This window comes from Nicotiana tabacum, chromosome 19 (assembly GCF_000715075.1).
Source record: "Nicotiana tabacum cultivar K326 chromosome 19, ASM71507v2, whole genome shotgun sequence".
NCBI classification, from domain to species: domain Eukaryota; kingdom Viridiplantae; phylum Streptophyta; class Magnoliopsida; order Solanales; family Solanaceae; genus Nicotiana; species Nicotiana tabacum.
In genome coordinates, this window is record NC_134098.1 from 20,976,399 (window position 1) to 20,999,138 (window position 22,740).

A 22,740-nucleotide genomic window follows, 5' to 3' on the forward strand; every position below is an offset into this window, starting at 1 on the left:
ACTGGCGACTCACCCTTACAACACGAGATCAAAAGGAAAAACTAGAATGGCAAACAACAGTGAGAATGAGTCAGATAATGATGATGTCCATGGACAATTGGTTGAACAAGGTTCAGGACTGGTTGAAGAAGTAAGAGTGTTAAAGCAACAATTGGCAGAGATGTACCAAGCCTGGGTGAATGGACAAGAACCGCCCTCACTACCCGTAGGGGCTTCGGATAATCTTCATAATGTGTCAGTTGCCACTCAAGTGCCTATCTCTATAACAAGTAACCCATTGTACCAACCTGGATTCAGTCCGAGCATTAACCTTCCCACTATCCCCAGTACCTCCATTCCACGTCCTCCAATCGCACCTCTCAGAAATGACCCACCCACTATACCCATTGTCCATACTCACTGTCCCTCAACCGGCTCTTGCTCAAAAGTCCAATAATGATCCACAGTTGGATGCTCATGATGCCCAACATTACTCTCCAGAACTGACTTTAAAGGTTCCAGATTCATACAAGCACACTCCTCATAACGTGTTCCCAATTGAGATCGAAAAGCCCGAAAAGAATATGGAACAAGAGGAAATGACCAGAAAAATGAAGAGCTTGGAACAAAGCATGAGAAACATACAGGGTTTGGGGGGCCACAAGAGTGTTTCGTTTAACGATCTATGCATGTTTCCCCATGTTCATTTGCCACCCGGCTTCAAGACCCCCAAGTTTGACAAGTATGATGGGCATGGTGATCCCGTTGCCCATTTGAAGAGGTATTGTAACCAATTAAGGGGAGCGGGAGGCAAAGAAGAATTGCTCATGGCTTATTTTGGAGAAAGTTTGACAGGAATTGCTTCAGAGTGGTTCATAGATCAAGACATCTCTCATTGGCACGTTTGGAATGACATGGCTCAAGATTTTGTCCAACAGTTTCAGTACAATATTGATATAGTGCCAGACCGCTCCTCTCTCGTCAACATAAAGAAGAAACCAACAGAAAGCTTCAGAGAATATGCAATCAAGTGGAGAGAGCAGGCTGCTAGGGTCAAACCACCAATGAAAGAGGCAGAAATGATTGACTATTTTCTCCAAGCTCAGGATCCTGATTACCTCCATTACATGTTGGCCGCCATCGGTAAACCCTTTGCTGAGGTGATTAAGATTGGTGAAATAGTTGAGAATGGCATGAAGTCAGGCAAAATTGTGAGTCAGGCAGCCCTTAAGGCAACCACACAAGCAATTCAAAGCGGGTCAGGCAATTTCGGAAATCGGAAAAAGAAGGAGGAAGGATCCATAATGGCATCTGGGTTCGGGGAAGTTCAAAGAGGAATAGCTCCTTCTTACGTGCAACTCCAACAAAGACAATCCAATTCTCCTCAATATTATTATCCGCATCAAGGTCCCCGATACTCAGTTCCCCTGCAACAATACACAGTGTTTAATGCTTAGGCTTATGCTAGGCCTCCCAATCACCAACAATGGCGGGCACCGATTCCACTAGGTTCCCATCAACTCCGGCCGAATTTTCAGGCACCATATTATCCTCGTCCCCGATAAGAATATGTGAGAGAACAGGAGCCAAAGAAAGAGTTCACCCCAATTGGAGAATCGTATACAAGCCTATTTCGAAAGTTGATGCAGTTGAAGTTGATTGAACCTATTATGCCGCGTTATGTGAATCCAAATTCAAAAGGTTTTGACTCAAATACAAGATGTGAGTATCACTCTAACACCCAAGGGCATAGTACTGAAAACTGTTGGACATTAAAGAAAGCCATTGAAAATTTGATTGAAGCAAAGGCAATTATGGTAACAAACAATGAGGATACTCCTAATATCACAAACAATCCGCTCCCAACTCATGATAATACACATTTTATTGGGATGATTTGTGATGATCGGTATTATAAGCAGTCTGGCAAGACAGAGATGGTTGTTAGAACCATAGGGCCAGAACCAAAAGTGATAGTGAGCCTGCCGCAATTGGCACCGTTGATGGTGAAAGGCACGAGTTCTAGGTTGAACTTGGCATGTTCTGAAAAAACGATTCTCTATGTTCCTGGAAGCACAAAAAAGTTTGAGGTTCAATTTGGTGGGCCAAAACTTTACATCCCTGAGGGCATTCAAAAGATCATTCCGAATAATGGTTTGAGGAATATAACAGAGCTAGTCATGATCCGACATGTTGCCCAACTCCTAGTGACAAACACAAAAGCTATTCCCTGGAATTATAACAAGACTGTCATGACATACAAAGGAAAAGAGATAGTTGAAGAAACAAGTGAAATAGGGGGCTTGACCCGCTCTGGAAGGTGTTATTCACCAGAGGAATTGAGAAAAGCTAAGCAAGCCAGGGAAAGTCACTTGCCAGTGAAAGAACCCATTACAGAAAAAGAAGCAGAGGAATTCCTTAAGAAGATGAAATTGCGAGACTACTCAATCATTGACCAACTAAGGAAAACTCCTGCTCAGATATCTTTGTTATCTCTGCTTTTGCATTCAGAAGAGCATCGTCGTGTGTTGGTCAAAACTTTGAACGGGGCATATGTCTCAGAAAAGACAACGGTGAATCAGCTAGAAAAAATGGCTGAAAGATTCTTTGAAGTAAATAGAATTACTTTCAGTGATGATGATTTGCCTGAGGAAGGGGCTGGCCACAATAGAGCTTTGCATCTTATGGTCAAATGTGAAGGGCACTACGTAAAAGGAGTCATGATTGACGGAGGCTCAAGTGTAGATGTGTGTCCTCTTTCTACTCTACAACAGCTGAACATCGACAATAACAGAATTCGAACCAGTAATGTCAGCATCAGAGCTTTTGATGGTTCAAAAAGAGACACTATTGGGGAAATCGAACTCACCATGACAATCGGCCCGGTTGATTTTAACATTTTCTTTCAAGTGTTAGATATGGAAACTTCCTATAATTTTCTTTTGGGAAGGCCGTGGATCCATATGGCCAGAGCTGTACCATCCACCCTACATCAAATGGTCAAATTCGAGTGTGACGGGCAAGAAATTATTGTTCATGGGGAGGACGACTCATCCGTCTATAAAGACCCGTCCATTCCATATATCGAGGCCAAGGAAGGATGTGAATCTATCATATATCAAGCATTTGAGCTGATTGAGGTGGACCAAGTGGAAGAAGGAAAACTAATTCTGCATCCTCGTCTTTCAGCCACATCTATGATGGTAGCTTCGCTGATGTTGAGGAACGGCTATGAACCAGGAAAAGGATTGGGATCCTCTCTACAAGGAATTGTGAACCCCATTGCTCCATTTTCGAAGAAAAAAACCTTTGGCTTGGGCTTTAAACCAACATCAGCTGACATAGACAGAGGCAAGGCCCGCAAAAAGAATGGTTGGAATCTGTCCAAACCAATCCCTCACATTGCCTACTCTTTTGTCAAGCCACAATTTGAAGAAGTCCAAAATCCTTCTACTCAGGATGACATTGACGGAGTTTGCCAGGGTCTCAAGGAGATGTTCTATGAGATCAATATGGTTCAAGTTGGGGAGGGCCCTAGCCGTGCAAGTGTTCAACTAATTGGTCCAGATACTTCACTCAGCAACTGGGAAGCAACTCCTCCTCCTCTTCCCATCAGGAAGGAGTCTGGGTAGCCTGTTTTGTTGTTTTTTCTGTATTTGGATTATTTTAAGGGTTGTAATCCAGATATTTTAGTTTAATTGCTTTGCTGTGATGTTAACCCTTCTATCCTTTCAAATTCAATGAAATGAAGTTCCATTTTTATAGTAAAATTCTATCTTTTAATTTCCCTAATTTTTGTTAATTTCTTATCATTTTCAGTTTCGATAATGCTGGCTTTAAATACATGACATGCACGCGGAATTCATGCCCAGATCTTAAAAAGCTGTTTAATCTCGAAATAATAAATCAAGAAGTTGAGTATGACGAAGATGAGGCTTTTAGAGAAATAAAAAGGGAATTGGATCAATTTGAGAATAAGCCTAAGCCTAACTTAAATGAAACTGAGGCAATTAACCTGGGAAGTCCTGAAGAAACTAGAGAAACAAAAATAAGCATTCATACTGAACAAAAGATGAGAGATGCCATAATTCAAGTTTTGTTTGAGTACAGAGATGTATTTGCTTGGTCGTATGATGACATGCCGGGTTTGAGTGCCGATTTAGTGGTCCATAAGCTTCCCACATATCCTAATTTTCCACCAATCCAGCAAAAACAAAGGAAGTTTAAGACAGACATGAGTGATAAGATTAAAGAAGAAATCACGAAGCAACTAAGTGCAAATGTGATCAGGGTCGTCCGATACACTACATGGTTAGCAAATGTTGTGCAAGTGCCAAAGAAGGATGGTAAAATCAGAGTTTGTGTTGACTATAGGGATTTAAACAAAGCAAGTCCAAAGGACAACATTCCCTTACCCAACATTCATATCCTTGTTGATAATTGTGCTAAACATGAGATCCAATCTTTTGTGGATTGTTATGCCGGATATCACCAAATTCTAATGGATGAAGAAGATGCAAAAAAGACCGCCTTCACAACTCCATGGGGAACTTATTGTTATAGGGTCATGCCATTCGGTTTGAAGAATGCAGGGGCAACTTACATGAGAGCCATGACTACCATGTTCCATGACATGATGCACAAAAATATTGAAGTGTATGTTGATGATGTGATCATTAAGTCGAGAACACAAGCTGACCATGTGCAAGACTTGAAAAAGTTCTTTGAAAGGCTACAAAGGTACAATCTCAAACTCAATCCAGCCAAATGTGCATTTGGAGTTCCTTCTGGGAAGCTTTTGGGTTTTATAGTTAGTCGAAGAGGCATTGAGTTAGATCCCTCCAAGATAAAGACCATTCGAGAGTTGCCTCCCCCGAAGAACAAAACAGAAGTCATGAGTTTACTCGAGAGGTTAAATTACATCAGCAGGTTCATCGCGCAGCTTACAACCACATGTGAGCCTATTTTTAAGTTGTTGAAAAAGAACGCCGCTATCAAGTGGACAGATGAGTGCCAAGAAGCTTTTGATATGATCAAGGAATATTTGTCAAATCCCCCTGTTTTGGTCCCGCCGGAACCTGGTAGGCCTCTATTTTTATATCTGTCAGTAATGGATAGTTCCTTTGGTTGTGTTCTGGGTCAACATGATGTCACAGGCAAAAGAGAACAAGCAATATATTATTTGAGCAAAAAGTTCACCACTTATGAGGCCAAATACACTCTTTTGGAAAGAACATGTTGCGCTTTAACCTGGGTCGCCCAGAAGCTTAGGCATTATCTTTTGGCCTATACAACTTACCTCATATCCCGAATGGATCCCCTGAAGTACATCTTTCAGAAGCCGATGCCAACTGGCAAATTAGCAAAATGGCAAATCTTGCTCACAGAGTTTGATATTGTTTATGTCACTCGCACTGCCATGAAGGCACAAGCTTTGGCTGATCATCTGGCAGAAAACCCGGTTGATGATAAGTATGAGTCTTTGAACACATATTTCTCAGATGAAGAGGTTAATTTAGTTGAAGAAGTAGTCCAAGATGACAGTCAAATTTGGAAACTATACTTTGATGGGGCTGTCAACATCAAAAGCCTAGGGATTGGGACAATTCTGGTATCACCTACTGGGCAACATTACCCTGCTACGGCGCGACTTCGTTTTTTCTGTACAAACAACACAGCAGAATATGAAGCTTGCATCATGGGTCTGAACATGGCAATAAATCTAAATGTGCATGAACTGTTGGTGATGGGATATTCAGATTTGCTTATTCGGCAGGCTCAAGGTGATTGGGAGACTCGAGACATCAAGCTTATTCCATATAGACAATGTGTGGAGGATCTTAGCAAAAGGTTCAAGTCCATCGAATTCAAGTACATTCCCAGGTTTCACAATGAATTAGCTGATGCCTTGGCCACCCTGGCCTCAATGCTTCCATATCCGGGTAATACTCACATTGACCCATTAGAAATTCAAATTCGGGATCAACATGGTTATTGCAATACAATTGAAGCAGAACCAGATGGTGAACCATGGTATCGTGATATTAAACAGTTTCTGAAAACAAGAGAATATCCGGAACATGCTAATAGGGATCAAAAGAGAACTGTTAGGCGACTCTCTAATGGTTTCTTTTTGAGTGGGGAAATCCTATACAAAAGAACTCCGGATTTGAATTTGTTGAGATGTGTGGATGCCAAAGAAGCTGAAATAATTATGAATGAGGTGCATTCGGGAGTTTGTGGCCCGCACATGAATGGATATGTTCTAGCAAAGAAAATCCTTCGGGCAGGATATTATTGGCTTACTATGGAACGAGATTGCTTTCGTTTTGTTCGCAAGTGCCACCAGTGTCAGATTCACAGTGATTTGATTCACTCGCCTCCTTCAGAGTTGTATCCTATGTCGGTTCCTTGGCCTTTTATTTCTTGGGGAATGGACGTCATTGGCCCAATCGAGCCAAAAGCTTCAAATGGGCACAGATTCATCTTGGTTGCAATTGATTACTTCACCAAATGGGTGGAAGCTATTACATTGAAAGCAGTTACCAAGAAAGCAATAGTAGACTTTGTTCACTCCAACATTATCTGTCATTTCGGTATTCCAAAAACCATTATTACAGATAATGCTGCTAATTTGAATAGTCATCTGATGAAGGAGGTATGTGAACAATTTAAAATTGAGCATCACAATTCTATTCCTTACCATCCCAAAGCTAATGGAGCTGTTGAAGCTGCGAATAAGAACATCAAGAAGATTCTTAGGAAGATGATCCAAGGGTCTAGACAATGGCACGAGAAATTACCTTTTGCTCTTTTGGGATACCGGACAACTGTTCGTACATCAGTTGGCGCAACACCCTACTTATTGGTTTATGGAACTGAAGCGGTCATACCTGCTGAAATTGAGATTCCCTCTCTCCGAATCATTGTTGAAGCAGGGATTGAGGACACTGAATGGGTGAAGTCCCGATTGGAACAGTTGAATTTGATTGATGAAAAGCGTTTGGCGGCAGTTTGTTTTGGTCAGTTATACCAACAAAGAATGGCACGCGCTTACAATAAGAAAGTGCGCCCAAGATAATTCGAGGTAGGACAACTTGTTTTGAAACGTATCTTTCCGCACCAGGAAGAAGCAAAAGGAAAGTTCGCCCCAAATTGGCAAGGTCCTTACCTCGTCAAGAAAGTATTGTCAAAAGGAGCTCTACACTTGGTAGATATAGAAGGAAAGGTGACTGATATATCCGTCAATGCAGATGCGGTCAAAAGATACTATGTATGACATGGCTATGTTGGGGCATTCTTATATTTAGCATTCTCAGGTTGGGATGACGAAAGGCTATCATTTTTGCTACCCAAACACTGGTCAACCCTAGTTATCCCTTTGAAGCCTTGTTTATATTTCTTTGTTTTCCCCTCTTTTGGAACCAATGTACTATAAAAAAAAAGGAAAAGAAAAGAAAACTCAAAAAAAAAAAATTCATCAAAACAAGTTCATGTTATTTGAACTACGTTCGACCTGATTCCGAAAAGATACGTAGGCAGCCTCACTCTGGGGTTCGGTCACACCAAAACAAAAATTCACATTTTTCCAGTATTCAAAGAAACTGGGGCACGATTTTATTTTATTTTCGATGGTTGTTCCATCAAAATGGTTTCAAAAGTTGTAATTCAGTTGAATAGTTCTTTTTACCTTTCCCTGCTAAGACGTTCTGATCAACTTTCGAGAATGCCAAGTCAGTATACTATGGGTAATGCTTCAGCCATTGAAGAGAGAAAAAATAAATGAGAGAGTCTTATTAGTGAAAACATTCACGGGCACTATAAGGCAATTGTGAGTTGAGAGAAAGGCAAATGAGAGAGGTCAATTGGTGAAAACCCACAAAGGGCATCATTGATCGATTTAAGGTTTCGTACATCCCGACACAAGCATGCTCAAGGCAAAGAACTTAGTTTTAAAGTTAAGTTTACAATAGATTTTGAGAATTAGACGGTTCAACGGATCAGGCATCCAGTCCAAAGTGCATGTCATGTTTATTGAAGTCAGCATATTCCTCCAGATAAGTCCTTTCTTATTTTATTTTTTTTTTATTTTTTTATTTTGATTTTTTTATTTTTTTTTCCTTTTTTTCCCTAAAAGGGACACTTCTTGATTAAATCATAATACCTGTTAGTTCACCTTCTTGTTTTCGTTCGCATTACCTTTTTGAGTCCCTTTCAGTCTAATTTTGTCAAAGCAAAGCAAAGAAAAGGCCGCAAAACTGGTTACAGTTTTCCCGTTATATAAAGCAAAGATTGCTGGGCATAAACCGTATGGGCAAAGGCATAAAGCCATCTGTGATTTTTCCTGACGAACAAAAGGCTTGAAGGACGGAACAATGCTTCAAGGTTCAACAAAAGTTACTCAGTTAAAAGTTGTTTTGGGAGCAAGGTTGTTTTCATCATAAACACAAGTGGTGATAGGCGCAAAATAGTCTGGTTTTGATGTTGAGAAAGAAGATCTCCAGAAAGTAAAGACAGAATCTCCCGGCGATTTTTACGACCATCGACAGAGTCAACTTTTCTAACAAGTGTAATGGACTCGAGGTCAAGTCACCCAAGAAATCAAGGCCACAAACTGACCACCATTTTAAAACTAACGAATCTTTCTTTGTTCAGAACAGGAACATAACAATTTTAGGAAACAGTTCGTGAAAAGACAAACACCACCAAGTGAAGTTCTCAAATACTTTATTTCCTTCCAATATACATGTAATCATGTTATTTTTAGTTTCATCATAGGGAATCAATACCCTATCTTTACCTCAGGGTACTACATCCCCTGGTTGCATTTCTTATTGCTAACATAGGGTACGACATTCCCTAGTAGCATCTCAAAGAGCCACATGCCTCATCGTTTTGCCAACATAGGGTACGACATTCCCTAGTAGCATCCCAGAGTGCCACGAGCCTCATCTTTTTGCCAACATAGGGTACGACATTCCCCAGTAGCATCCCAGAGTACCACGAGCCTCATATTATCACAAACACAGGGTACTACATCCCCTGGTTACATTTTAGTGCCAATATAGGGTACAACATTCCCTAGTAGCATCTCAGAGAGCCACGAGCCTCATCTTATTTGCAATACAGGGTACTACATCCCCTGTCTGCATTACTTTCTGCCAACATAGGGTATGACATTCCCTAGTAGCATCCCAGAGTACCAAGAGCCTCACCTTATTGCCAATACAGGGTACTACATCCCCTGGTTGCCTTACTTTCTGCCAACATAGGGTACGACATTCCCTAGTAGCATCTTAGAGCGCCACGAGCCTCATCTTATTGTCAACATAGGGTACTACATCCCCTGGTTGCCTTCCTTCTTATTAACATAGGGTACGACATCTTTTTTTCAATTCTTTATTCTGCAATAGCAAATATAGTTTAATGAATTTTCAATAACTCACAAAAATTTCCTAGAGCAAACTGGGGCAGAAAAGTTTTGTTCGTTTTGTTTGTTTCTGATGGCTTGCAGGTTTTTCTACAAAGTACGGATTGGATGTGCAAGAAAAGACTCCATCTCTCGCCAGAGAAAGTGGAACGTTTGATCTCAATACCATCCGCAACCAGCTTTGACATAATACATGCAGAGACATAGGATCTCAAGATCCATCTTCTCATCATCTGATCAAGAATCAAGCGTCGGAGAATATTTCATAATTTGTTACATCGAGAGCATCAAGTTTCAGTCTAAAGTCAATGAGGGAAGCAAGTCAAGAATCAAGACAAGACTCCAGATGACATTTAGATAGAAATTTTGTAACTCTTAGATTTCAAGAGTATGTAATTTTCTTTTCATTTTGATATAATAGTAGGAACCGCAGATCTGAACCTCGACGGAACTTCACTCGACTCTCCCTCTAAGCATACTCCATCACTCTTCTTTCACTTGAACTACACGTGACCTGATTCCCTTATAACCCGGGATATGTAGGCTGCCTAAAACCAAGGCTCGGTCACATACCTTTCTTTTATCTTATTTTTCATTTTAAATAATAGTGAGGTCAAAAATCAGTCACATTGTTCATTTTTCTTTGCCTGAAAACGCTTCATGTTTTCAAGCAAAGAGGGGCATGCTGTGAACACCTAATTTTTTACCACACCCAAATTCTATACTATTTAGTGTAAATATTTTTTTTAGGTCTAATTTTGATATTTTAAACTTTTATCTTACTCTTAATAGGTTTTATTTGAAAAATAAAATTAAAAAATTAAAAAAAACTACAAAAATATTCATATATATATATATATATATATATATATATATATATATATATTTTCTTTTTAATTAGAATTGTAATAAGTAAGCTATAGAATTTTCTTAGTATCATTTAAAGTACGTGTAAATATTTAGTTTTCCTATATTATAAGAAATGTTGGTTAATCTTCTTATCTTTATAATTTAATTTATCATTTTAAAATAAAAAAACAAAAAAAAAATATCTGATTTATTATCTTTTAAATTAAAAAAAAAAAAGAAGCTCATTTACACATTTTTAAACTTCCCTCTCTCTCACGTCTCCTATCCACAACTAACCCCCACGATTCCCTCCTCCCAGCCCCATTACCCACTCTCTCACGTATTCCCCCCACATATCCATCCCACACCCCAACTTTCTCACATGATAGAGCACACACTTGCACTCTTTATTTGGAAGAAACCAAAAAACATAGTCCCTGCAAGTAACGGATACGATCACTTTCTCACAGACACTGTCTTACATAGACTCTATAAAATAACCCTTACACACATTATTTAAGGAGGAGGAGAAATCTGAAAAAAAAAAAAAAGAAGGGTAGTAACCAAGGCAAGATTCAAAAGAACAATTTGGTTGAGTTTTGAAGTTCACGTTGTGGTTCTCTGTTGAAGTTCCAGTATCGTTTCTACTGTAGCTGAGTTTTGTATTTTGCTGGATCAATTTTCAAGCAAATTTTCGCCTAAGGGTCTGTTTCTTCAATTAGTTTTAGTTTTTGAATGCTTGGGTTATTTACTCTTCATAACTATGTGTGAATGAAGGTATAATTTTAGTTTATTTTAGTTTAACTGATTTTCTATCTTCTTTGTGTTAGGATTAAAGTTTCTTTCATGTCTTTCTCGATTGATGTTTATCCTTAATTTAAAACAAAGTATCAGCTATTAAGTTTAGTCATTTCTTTAGTTTAGATCTTTGAAATTTGAGTAGATAACATTTCTCTATATGTATAACTTTAAAGATCTTTTGAATTCACTGTCTTACTTAGTTTAACTAGGAATATAAGTCATAAAATTAATTTGTGTAATACCATATCCGTGATTTTCCTCTTTTATTAGTAAAATAAATCTTTTGATGTATAATGGATAGATATGAAGAGAGTAGGACCATATGAGGTTTAGCTTGGACCTAAAATGAAGGTCTGTTAATCTGATTTTTTCTAATATTGAGTAGGTTTTTTTTTGAATTTAATTATATTTTACTCTTCTAGTTCTTGCTAAGGTAGCCTAGTAATAATCACAAGAGGCCATATCATGCACTTTGGGCGAATATTTCTTTCATTAACATTCTGTTTGTGTAGCGTTAAATGTATTTACTTTAAACGTGAATGTTTGAGCTATATTTGTATCTTTACTTGCTGAATTTTCTTTATAGTTAAGTATGAACTTGACGGGGATGTAGATACTTATTGGATTTTTCATCATTATAAGGCCATTAATCACTTAGTTGAATTGGATAATTCAGGCCTCGAAAGTTCAAGTTACCCACGACATTTGGCTGGCAGCAAGTTTTAATTGTTAGGACAAATTATGATATAATTGGTTTTATAAGTGTTGATAACCTGTAAATCCTTATAGTTAAATCACACATTTCCTCCATAATAATATTCATTCCATAATTTCAGATTTACAATAAATCTCAAATTAGTTTAGAAAAAAAAAATAACTCTTAAAATAGCTAGAAGAGCTTTACACGCGTTTAATGCGCTAGAATGCTTTAGGCGCACTCTTAATTAATTGAATCATCATGATTATGTATACGTTCGCGTGACATAATTATGATTCCCAAAATTAAAGGCAAAGTATGCATTCGCGCAACTTTGACAGAACAATCTTAAAAATAATAAAGTTTTATTAATTGTGTACACGTACGCGTGACATGATTCATGACACACCAAACAAAATAAATACATGTACGCATGATTCGTTTCAAGATAATTCCATAATTACAAATAATCAAGAAATTAAAAGCGGTTTAAGATGAAAGTGCACAAAGTTCCCTAGAACATAAAATATCCAGAATTGGTTATGCCAAGTATAATTATTAAAAGCGACCGTGCTAAAATTACGGAATCCGGGAGTGCCTCACACCTTCCCCCGGGTTAACAGAATTCCTTACCCGGTCTTCTGTGTTCGCGGACCATAATTCAGAGTCAAAACTTCCTCGATTTGGGATTTAAAAATAAACTGGTGGCTTGTGACACCATAAATTATTCCAAGTGGCGACTCTGATTAAATAAATAATCTCATTTCGAATAATGTCACTTAAATTGGAAAAACTCTCTTCTTCCCTATCCCTAGGGAAAAAGGAGGTGTGACATCATGAACGTCTAAGGTGAAAAGACCGAATGCAATAGCTCCCCGGCTCGATAAATCATCAGAGCATGCCTTTGACATTCATCACATTTTCGTACGAACTCCTTCGCATCCTTTTCCATGTCGATCCATTAGTAGTCGGCTCTAATTATTTTTCGAACCAATGATTTGGCGCCTGAATGATTTCCGCAGGTGCCTTCATGAATTTCCCTCAGAACGTACTCGGTATCTCCCGGTCCTAGACATATCACGAGCGGGCCATCGAATGTTCTTCTTAACAGTGTTCCATCATCGGACAAACTAAACAGGGCTGCCTTCGTACGTAAGGCCCACAATTCCTTTGGATCCGAGGGCAGTTTTCCGGCATTCAGATATTCTATATATTTGTTTCTTCAGTCCCAAGCTAGGCTCGTTGAGTTTATCTCAGCGTGGCCTTCTTCCACCACCGATCTCATGAGTTGTACGACTTCCCCGAGTTGAACTCATCGTCTTCGACCGATGACCCCAAGTTAGTAAGAGCATCGGCCTCACTATTTTGAACCCGCGGTACATGTTGTATAGTCCACTCCTTGAATCGGTGTAATGTTACCTGGAACTTATCCAAGTACCTTTGCGTTTCTTCCTCTCTGACCTCAAACATCCCATTAACTTGGTTCACTACAAGGAGGGAGTCGCACTTAGCTTCGATTACCTCTACCCCCAAGCTTTTGGCTAGTTCGAGACCTGCAATCATGGCCTCATATTCGGCCTCGTTGTTAGTCAATTTTACAGTCCTAATAGATTGTCTAACTATATTGCCTGTTGGTGGCTTCAATATGATGCCAAGTCCGGACCCTTTTGCGTTCGAGGCACGGTCCGTAAAGAGGGTCCAGATCCCCAAAAAAGTCCCCGAGTTCAACAATAACTCTCTTTAGATCTCGGGTATCAGGGGCCGGCATAAAGTCAGCCACAAAGTCTGCCAAAATTTGAGACTTAATAGTGGTCAAGGGCCGATATTAAATATCGTACCCCCTGATCTCCACGTCCCATTTGACCAACCGTCCCGAGAACTCGGGTTTATTTATTACAATCCTCAATGGGTAAGTAGTCACAACACATATGGGGTGACATTGAAAATATAGTTTCAGCTTCCTAGATGCGCTTAGTAGAGCGAGCGCAAATTTTTCTAGGTGAGGGTATCTAGTTTCAGCCTCGCCTAAAGTCCTGCTAACATAGTAAATTGGAAATTGCGTACCTTTCTCTTCCTGGACTAGGACTCCACTTACCGCTATCTCCGATATTGCCAGGTACAGGTATTGCTGCTCATCTGTCTTCGGCGTGCGGAGCAGTGGTGGGCTCAATAGATATCACTTGAGCTCTTCTAAGTCCCGTTGGCACTCCGGGGTCCACGAGAATTTATTCTTCTTTTTCAACAGTGAGAAGAACCGGTGGCTCTTATTGGAAGACCTCGAGATGAATCTCCCCAGGGCGGCTATGCATCCGGTTAATCTTTGTACGGCCTTCACGTTATCCACAATAGTGATATCCTCGATGGCTTTGATCTTATCGGGGTTGATCTCGATTCCCCGGTTGGATACCATGAATCCAAGGAATTTACCGGATCCGACTCCAAATGCACACATCTTCGGATTCAGCTTCATATTGTATTTCTTCAATATGCTGAAGGTTTCATGCAAATGTTTCAAATGGTCCTCTGCTCGCAGGGACTTAACCAACATATCATCAATGTAAACTTCCATCGATTTTTCTATTTGTTCCTCGAACATCCGGTTTACTAGGCGTTTGTAAGTGGCACCAACATTTTTTAATCTGAATGGCATCAAGTTATAGTAGTAAGTGTCGTACTTAGTGATGAAGGAGGTTTTTACCTGATCGCCCAGGTTCATCTGTATTTGGTTGGGTCCAGGCTCAGTTTGTGAATTATTATTTTTGGTGGGATCCCTCTCATATCAAGGTGGGACCAAGCGAAACAATCTACATTAGCTATAAGAAATTGAATGAGTTTTTTCCTGAGCTCGGGGCTTAACCCCATGCCCAGGTATACCTTTCGATCGGGCAAGTGTTTGGTTAGTACGACTTGATCCAGTTCCTCGACCGTTGATTTGGTAGCGTCAGAATTGTCGGGGGGTATGAAAGATTTGGGAATTCCGTAGTCGTTGTCCTCGTCTACCCCTTATTTCTCCGGTTCTGTCGAGGCTAGTACTGGGAATTGCTATTTGTCCTCGTCTTTGGACATCAAATTCGGACCCTTCGATGTCGAGAGTGTGGATGCCGGGATCACCTCATCGACCGCGAACATTTCCTTGGCAGTCGGTTGTTCCCTGTAAACTGTTTTGATTCCTCCGGGTGTTGGGAATTTCAGCACCTGGTGCAGTGTGAGGGTATTGCTCTCATGTTGTGAATCCATGGCCTCCCGAACAAAGCGTTGTATCTCATATCTCCTTTGATTACATAGAACTTGGCTTCTTGAATGGTTCCGGTGACGTTCACCGGTAATATTATCTCCCCCTTAGTGGTCTCACATGCCATGTTAAACCCGTTCAGGACCCGAACCACAAGTACGATCTGATCTTGTAGGCCGAGTTATTCTACGACCCTCGATCTAATAGTGTTGGCTGAGCTACCCGGACCAATTAACACACACTTAACTCGAGCTTTATTTATGAGTGCCGATATTACCAGTGCATCATTGTGGGGCTGTACGATCCCCTCAGCGTCTTTATCGTATAAAGACAAGGTTCCTTTCGGTACGTAATCCCGAGTTCGTTTTTCTCTTGTGATGGATACTTTGGTGCGCTTCAGCATTGGTCCCTAGGAGTGTCGACCCCACCAATGATCATGTTAATGACGTGCTGAGTCTCCTCCTGTTCGGTCTACTTATTAAAATCCTTATTCCTGAAGTGATTTCTGGCCCGAAAACTCTAGAACTCTCAGAGATGTCCGTTGTTGAACAACCGGGCCACCTCCTCTCTTAATTATCGGCAGTCTTCTGTTCTGTGGCCATGAGTGCCGTGATATTTGCACATTAAGTTAGGATCCCTTTGGGCTGGATCGGACAGTAAAGGTCGAGGCCATTTGGTATCTTCGATACGTCCGATGTCAGATACGATAGCGGCGGCATCGACGTTATAGTTGTACTCTGATAATCTCGCCGCTTCTTTAGGCCCGACGGGCCTGTCGAAGGTGTTCTTGCTAATGAGTCCCCGGTTGCTTTGACCTAGGTCATTTCTCCTTTCATTTCTCATAGGGTTCCGCCCAGACCCACTCCTTCTTCGGGCTCCATTGTACGGCCGATACCGATCCCTGTTTGACCTCGATTCACGATCGATGTCTCTCTTGACTATGTCGATGGTTCTGACGGGATACATGGACCCAGAAGGGGCCCCAAGATGATCATCTACGACCCTGATTTTTTATTGATAATGGTTATGGACATCAGCCCTAGTGACAACCGGATATTCTACCAAGTTTTGTTTCAATTATTGTGAAGCCAACGAGCTTCGAATGTTGAGTCCTTGGGTGAAAGCCTGAATGTCCCAATCATCCGCGACCGGGGAAAGTCCATCCATTCCATTTGAAAATGGGACATGAATTCCCGGAGTATCTCGTTATCCCTCTGCTTTACTTTGAAAAGGTCTGACTTCCTGGTCTAGACCTTGATAGCCCCGGCGTGTGCTTTTATGAAGGAATCTGCAAGCATAGCAAATGAGTCAATAGAATTAGGAGGTAAGTTGTGATACCATATCATAACTCCTTTTGTAAGGGTCTCCCCGAACGTTTTCAACAAGACAGGCTCGATCTCATCATCCTTCAAGTCGTTCCCTTTGATGGCACATGTATAGAAGGTCACATGCTCATTTGGGTCGGTCGTTCCATTGTACTTAGGAATCTCGGGCATGCGGAACTTCTTAGGGATCGGCATTGGAGTTGCGCTCGGAGGAAAAGGACTTTGAACGAACTTTTTGGAATCCAGGCCTTTTAATATCAGTGGTGCTCTTGGGATTTGATCGACCCTAGAATTGTAGGTTTCCACCTTTTTTTCATTAGCTTCGATTTTCTTCTCTCGTGATTCTACCTGTTTCGTCAGTTCCTCGAGCATCTTTATGATCTCGGGGTTGGTCCCCGATTCATTTTCATTTGGCCTCTATACGACCGGTTCATTTCTGCGGGAGACTTCCCGGGATAGATCAGGTTCAATTCTGCTCGGCGCGTGATTTTGGTTCTGTAACTGCGCTATCGCCGCCTGTTAACCCTGCAACATTTCAAAAATCACCCGTAAATTGATCATGTCCCCTCAAACGTTTTGTGTATTTCAGGTTGCTAATCAGGCTTCACCACGAACGCTATTCTCGGGGTCGGTAGGCAGATTTGCATTGATCGGGCTTTGCTAAACGTCTTGAGTTTTAAACTAAAATTAGAGACACTCCAAAGAACAAGTGTAAAGTAATGTGTGTTATAGAAATTTGTATTGAATAACCACTATTATCCTTAGCCCCACGGTGGGCGTCAAAATGTTTACCCTCAAAATCGGATAACAATTAAATTTGTAAGTGGTTTTGAGGATACGCGGATTTATTTGACACAAAGCAGTAAATAAAGACAAATTAAATAAATAAGGATAAAGTAATCTCAAACCATACGAGGAAGATGATTTAAGCCTTAGTGAAATATTTGCCCTCGATCTTGGCTCGTAACAAGCACTGATGAACGAAAGCAGAAGAACAAATAACAGAAAAAATAATGATATATTGCTTTGGAATGCATGTTACAATATACTTTATGAATTATTAGACCCCATTTCTATAGTAGAGGAGTCCTACTTTAGGTACAATTCCATAAAAGGTAAAAAAAATAATTGATTTATTGATTGCTGGTTCTTTATCGGTACGTGCCGAGATTTTTGCCGCCGTAATATCCGGCCGGTCACGGATATCTCGGTCTTCCGTTGGCTATGCTGACAATGTTTCTTCAAAATCGCTTGAGGCTAGGATCGATTCCGGGATCATGGTCCCGATATTCTCGAAGGCAGGTGTCTTGTCTCCGAGTTTTAGACCGGTGTGACTCGGGGTCGCTCTTCAATCCTTTATTGTCATGTCTCGAGCTTGGCTTACCATGTTGGAGGCTAGGATACACCACGAGCTCGATTTCGACCGTATACAAGTATATCACATAAAATAAAATAGAAAAGGTAATACAAATAAAATTTTAATTGTTATTTAGTACATACTTTTTTTTAGTCTTAAATTATAAATTATTTATTTGATTCGACCTCAAACAACATTTTCTTTTTTTTTTGAGACAAAACTAATGCCTTTGATGCAATCGCCATCGTCGGTAAAAGATATCCTAGTAATGACCTCAACTACCATTGGGCCCTCCATTTCCCACTCCTCTAGAATTGAGCCCACTACATATCACTGGTACGTGGCCGCCACATTGGCTCCTACGTTACCGACATACCACACAGCAACACACGAATATTTACTTTTATTTTATATTTTTACCAACGCACGAATATGTATAAGAAGTTTAATGCTTCTGAATTATGATGATTCCACTCTTTAATGACGCCATCATAGGTAGCACTGGGCATGAGACTAAGCGGTTTACTCAATGTGAGGCAAGGCATAAGTCTTGAGATATGGGGCGTAATGTCACAATCCGCACTTTGGGGTTGTGATTTCGGCAATGAATTGGTCAGAAAAGGCTCTTTTAATTGTCTGACGTAGATCTGTCTACTCAGTCAACTTAGACTTTTTAATTTTAAGAATATATAAGGGGGGTATAGGTGATGCAAGCTCCGACCTGCCTCCCCCATACGTGCTGCCACCAAGCCGTATCGAACAAGCTACCTTGCGGGCGACCTTATGGGCCTGCCTGAATAACTCAAAGGAGTGTCCTAGGTATCCATACGAGTTTGGGAACTCTATGGATGGCACGACGCCTTCGGGCTAGCGTTGGGCACCAAAGTGGCGCTGGAGGCTCGATGTGTGGGACGGCCAGCCCCGCGGGCTGCCGAATGTTGGAAGGAGACCTCCGTGCCGATTGGATACTTGACGCACCTATCTTAGGGGCATCATGTGTCGACTTGTGAGCATGGCTTGGGTTCAACCATGCAAGCAAGGGTCCGTTGGCCTAAAGGTGCAGTTATGAGGCGACACTGCACTATTCGGGATGGAAGTGTGTTGAGAGGGCTATGATGGGCATGGCACGAAAGACGCGCATGACAATGGCCAATGACTAAAGGTTGCCTTACTCGGGCGAGGCACGAGCTAGTTGCGGATGCACTAGGAGAGTGTAAGCTTGAGGATTGGGCTGTGCACGCGGGAGTGATGCTCAGTCTTGGGCGAGGGACAAGACATGTCCTAAGCTAATCCCCCAGGGCACGCAAGGATTGTGATCCTAAGATGAAGCGCCACGACATGTCTAGGGCCAAGTGCCTAGACATCTTACGGGCAGCACAAGTTGGGGAGAGCCTCATGGGCGAGTCCCACCAACAGGCACAGGATCATGCTTGAAAACCTGGGAAAGGAAATAGGCTGGCTTGCAGCGAGGGGAACTGCAGGCACCGCACGGGCGAGCAGGTGCCGCTACCCAATGTAAGGAAATGGGCCTGTGACACGTGGTATCAAAGCTGATTAAGGCCATACTATGCCATGGCACAATGTCAAGACAAGATTGGATATGGCGAGTGCATTTTGGATGTCAATGCGGAGATCATGTCAAAGCAGAGATTGATGTTCATATGCCACCAGAGATCGAGAACCCGATATTGCTGGTCGAAGAAAGAAATGGGTGATTCCATTGTCTTTTAGAAGTCTAGGTCGCTACTGAATGAGGTGATATGCCGTTGAGTCGGATGGTCAAGAGAAGGACATGTTTGCGAGGTCGTGCAACCATATTGCAAAAGAGTTGGAGCTGTGGACTATAAACTTTGGGCATGATCATTGCGGAGATCTTGCCAAGGATACGAGTAACGCATCAGTTGAGTGTCTTTCCTTTGGGATAGACTTGTGAGCTGCCTGAGGGCATTGCCAAGGTAAGGAAACGAATTCAAGGGTATAGTGAAGCTTCGGAATTGGGCGAGTTTCCAAGTTAGAAAGTGTCATCATTTTGGAAAGGAGTATGCCGAATGATCGGGGACTGTTGCGAGTCTAAGTGCGAGGCACACCGAACCGGGAAACTGTGCTAGCAAGACCAAGAGGGTACCTGGCTATAGGGCGAGTATTGAAGTACTACCGGGAGCATTGGCTACTTGTTGAGGAAGTGACAGTTGGAAAACAAAGATCTTTGTTCGGGAATGCGGCGATGCTATGACTTTTAGAATGTAGTACTCACCAAGAGTCGTCCCAAGAGCTGGCCGAATGTCGAGTGGGATGACAACGCTAAGATATATCCTCCACATTGAGTGTGGGAGTATCCTGCCTATGTAAGAGGCATATGGGCGAAGTTATGGGTCTAGAAGCAAACACATCTTCAAAGGTATTGAGGGCAAGGAAAGGCTACGGGATCGAAAAGCTATGGAAGCTATGCCAGAGGGCGTTATAATGCTACGGGAGCGAAAGGCTACGAGAGCCATGCCAGAGGGCATCTTAAGGCTACGGGAATGAAAGGCTACGGGAGCGGTGCCAAAAAGCACATTAAGGTGCTAACCATTGAAGGAAAAGCTTCAGACGGACATGAAGGCCGTGAGGGTCATGGTGTAGTTGACTAGTGTGGGTCAACTACAAAGTGAGACACCAGAGGGTGCAAGTGCGTAGGCACTTTCCAAGTGAACACCGAATGGAGGTGAAGTGCAGAGGCACGCTTGGAAGATACTTGGGGGGAGAAGTGCATGGGGCACGACTCCTTTTGAGACAGGACTTCGAGGAAGTCCAACCCACATGACAAAGGGAGCCGAAATGAGGGGGCAGACTCCGGGATGTCGTAGGCCATGATGTGTCATCGGGGACGATGACATTATGAGTGTGGGAGGATGTCACAACCCGCACTTTGGGGTTGTGATTTCGGCAATAAACTGGTGAGAAAAGGCTCTTCTGATTGTCTGACGTAGATCTGTCTACTCGAGCAACTTAGGCTTTTTAATTTTAAGCATATATAAGGGGGGTATAGGTGATGAAAGCTCTGACCTGCCTCCCCCATACGTGCTGCCACCAAGCCGTATCGAACGAGCTACCTTGGGGGCAACCTCAAGGGCCTGCCTGGATGACTCAAAGGAGTGTCCTAGGTATCCATACGAGTTTGGGGACTCTATGGATATCGCGACAGCTTCGGGCTAGCGTTGGGAATCAAGTAGGCGCTGGAGGCTCGATATGTGGGACGGCCAGCCCCACGGGCTGCCGAATGTTGGAAGGAGACCTCCGTGCCGATTGGATACTTGACGCACCTATCTTAGGGGCATCATATGTCGATTTGTGAGCATGGCTTGGGTTCAATCATGCATGCAAGGGTCCGTTGGCCTAAAGGTGCAGTTGTGGGGTGACACTGCACTATTTGGAATGGAAGCATGCTGCAATAAGGCTATGTATGGGCATGGCACGAAAGACGCGTATGACAATGGCCAAGGGCTAAAGGTTGCCTTACTCGGGCGAGGCACGAGCTAGTTGCAGATGCACTAGGCGAGTGTCAAGCTTGAGGATTGGGCTGTGTAGACGGAAGCGATGCTCAGTCTTGGGCGAGGGACAAGACATGTCTTAAGCCAATCCCCCAGGGAGCGCAAGGATTGTGATCCTAAGATGAAGCGCCACGACATGTCTAGGGCCAAGTGCCTAGACATCTTACGGGCGGCACAAGTTGGGGCGAGCCTCATGGGCGAGTCCCACCAACAGGCACATGATCGTGCTTGAAAACCTGGGAAAGGAAATAGGCTGGTCTGCAGCGAGGGGAACTGCAGGCGCCGCACGGGCGAGCAGGTGCCGCTACCTGATGTAAGGAAATGGGCCCGTGACAGTAAGCCCCGTAGATCTTTCAATATTTTAATTTATAAATTAATAAAATAACATAATAACCATAAAAATATACATAGCGTACATTAAAAGTTTAAAAAAGTTAAAAAGAATTTAAAAATCTCATAAGAAATAAATATCTAGGATTTTCTTTTTTATAAATATAAACAATGCAATAGTGTAAAAGTTACGTTGAGATAAAAATCAACTATAAAGTCTTATCTTTCAAATGATTAAAAATCATAATTTCTTAAAAAATATTATTGAACTACATTTTATCTCTTTAAAAGTTATAATAAAATTTACCAATATTGCAATTTAAAATATTTTATCTCTTGATCAAGGTAGGGAATCTCCCTGAATGAAAGGGCACACGACACTCGTACACTATGGCCTAACGGCAGGTGGAGTCTGCATATACGGAGCATGCTCAGTTGTGGCATAATGCTCCCTCGTCAAGTCTGGTTGCTCATTCTCACTTTCATCTGCGAAGTGTCATTCCGCATCGTCACTCTCATCAGGTAAGGGTATATCATCTCTAGACTCATCAGCATTGTTGTCATAATCATTGCCGTCTTCCTCACTATGTGCATCTGCTACATCCTGATTTAATATATCGTCATCGCGCAATGAGTTAGGACATAACCGTCTTGTTGTTGGTTTTCACTGCACAACTAATAAAATAATGAGTTTCTCAGCGTCATCACAACATAATATATTAACTTTATATCTTAACTTACAATTCATAATCTGTAGATAGCCCATGATGCACATTATCAAGTTGTTGATGACTCGCGGATGGACCAGCATGATCCAAACCTCCAAAATTAGGTGTATTCCAACAGTTGGTTGGTTCATAACTTGTAAAATTCATATCTAGTCGGTAACCCTTCGAAAGATATAAGTGTTAGTACGAATATGATACATAAAGGAAAACGTTATACTATAAGGAAATTAAAATTTACCACCCGGCGTGTGAATTATGTAAACTTGGTGACCCTCCATGCTGCTGCATTGGGGAGAAATTATGTCCTCACTCCTCATTCGCTCGTGGAGGTAAGTTTAGATCTAGCCAGACTCTTTCATATAGAACTTGTTCGGATAAAATTCCTCCAAAAACACCACCAGATGATTGAGTGTTATCCATATTTTGCGGAACATCAATATTATTGACGTCTTCAGACTTGGCGTACATTTCCAGCATTTTTA

The 22,740-nt window shown here is 41.7% G+C and overlaps 2 protein-coding genes across 2 annotated transcripts; both read left to right on the top strand.

The window, feature by feature from the left end:
- Window positions 1-1,622: 1,622 nt before the first annotated feature.
- On the top strand, window positions 1,623-3,611 carry LOC142173409 (uncharacterized). The gene is made up of 2 exons (XM_075238993.1): window positions 1,623-2,954; window positions 3,069-3,611. The coding sequence occupies exons 1-2, from the start codon at window positions 1,623-1,625 to the stop codon at window positions 3,609-3,611; spliced, it is 1,875 nt and encodes a 624-aa protein (XP_075095094.1).
- A 2,066-nt stretch (window positions 3,612-5,677) lies between these two features.
- LOC142173410 (uncharacterized) lies at window positions 5,678-9,594 on the top strand. Its single transcript, XM_075238994.1, has 3 exons — window positions 5,678-6,341; window positions 6,825-7,001; window positions 9,494-9,594. The coding sequence occupies exons 1-3, from the start codon at window positions 5,678-5,680 to the stop codon at window positions 9,592-9,594; spliced, it is 942 nt and encodes a 313-aa protein (XP_075095095.1).
- Window positions 9,595-22,740: the final 13,146 nt, after the last annotated feature.

Coding starts and splice junctions, on each gene's coding strand:
- LOC142173410 (XM_075238994.1), top strand. CDS start 5,678: ATGGGTCTGAACATGGCAATAAATCTAAATGTGCATGAACTGTTGGTG. Junction 6,342..6,824: donor CCACCAGTGTCAGATTCACA/GTGATTTGATTC, acceptor TTCGTACATCAG/TTGGCGCAACACCCTACTTA. Junction 7,002..9,493: donor TTTGGCGGCAGTTTGTTTTG/GTCAGTTATACC, acceptor GATGGCTTGCAG/GTTTTTCTACAAAGTACGGA.
- LOC142173409 (XM_075238993.1), top strand. CDS start 1,623: ATGCAGTTGAAGTTGATTGAACCTATTATGCCGCGTTATGTGAATCCA. Junction 2,955..3,068: donor GGATCCATATGGCCAGAGCT/GTACCATCCACC, acceptor CCATATATCGAG/GCCAAGGAAGGATGTGAATC.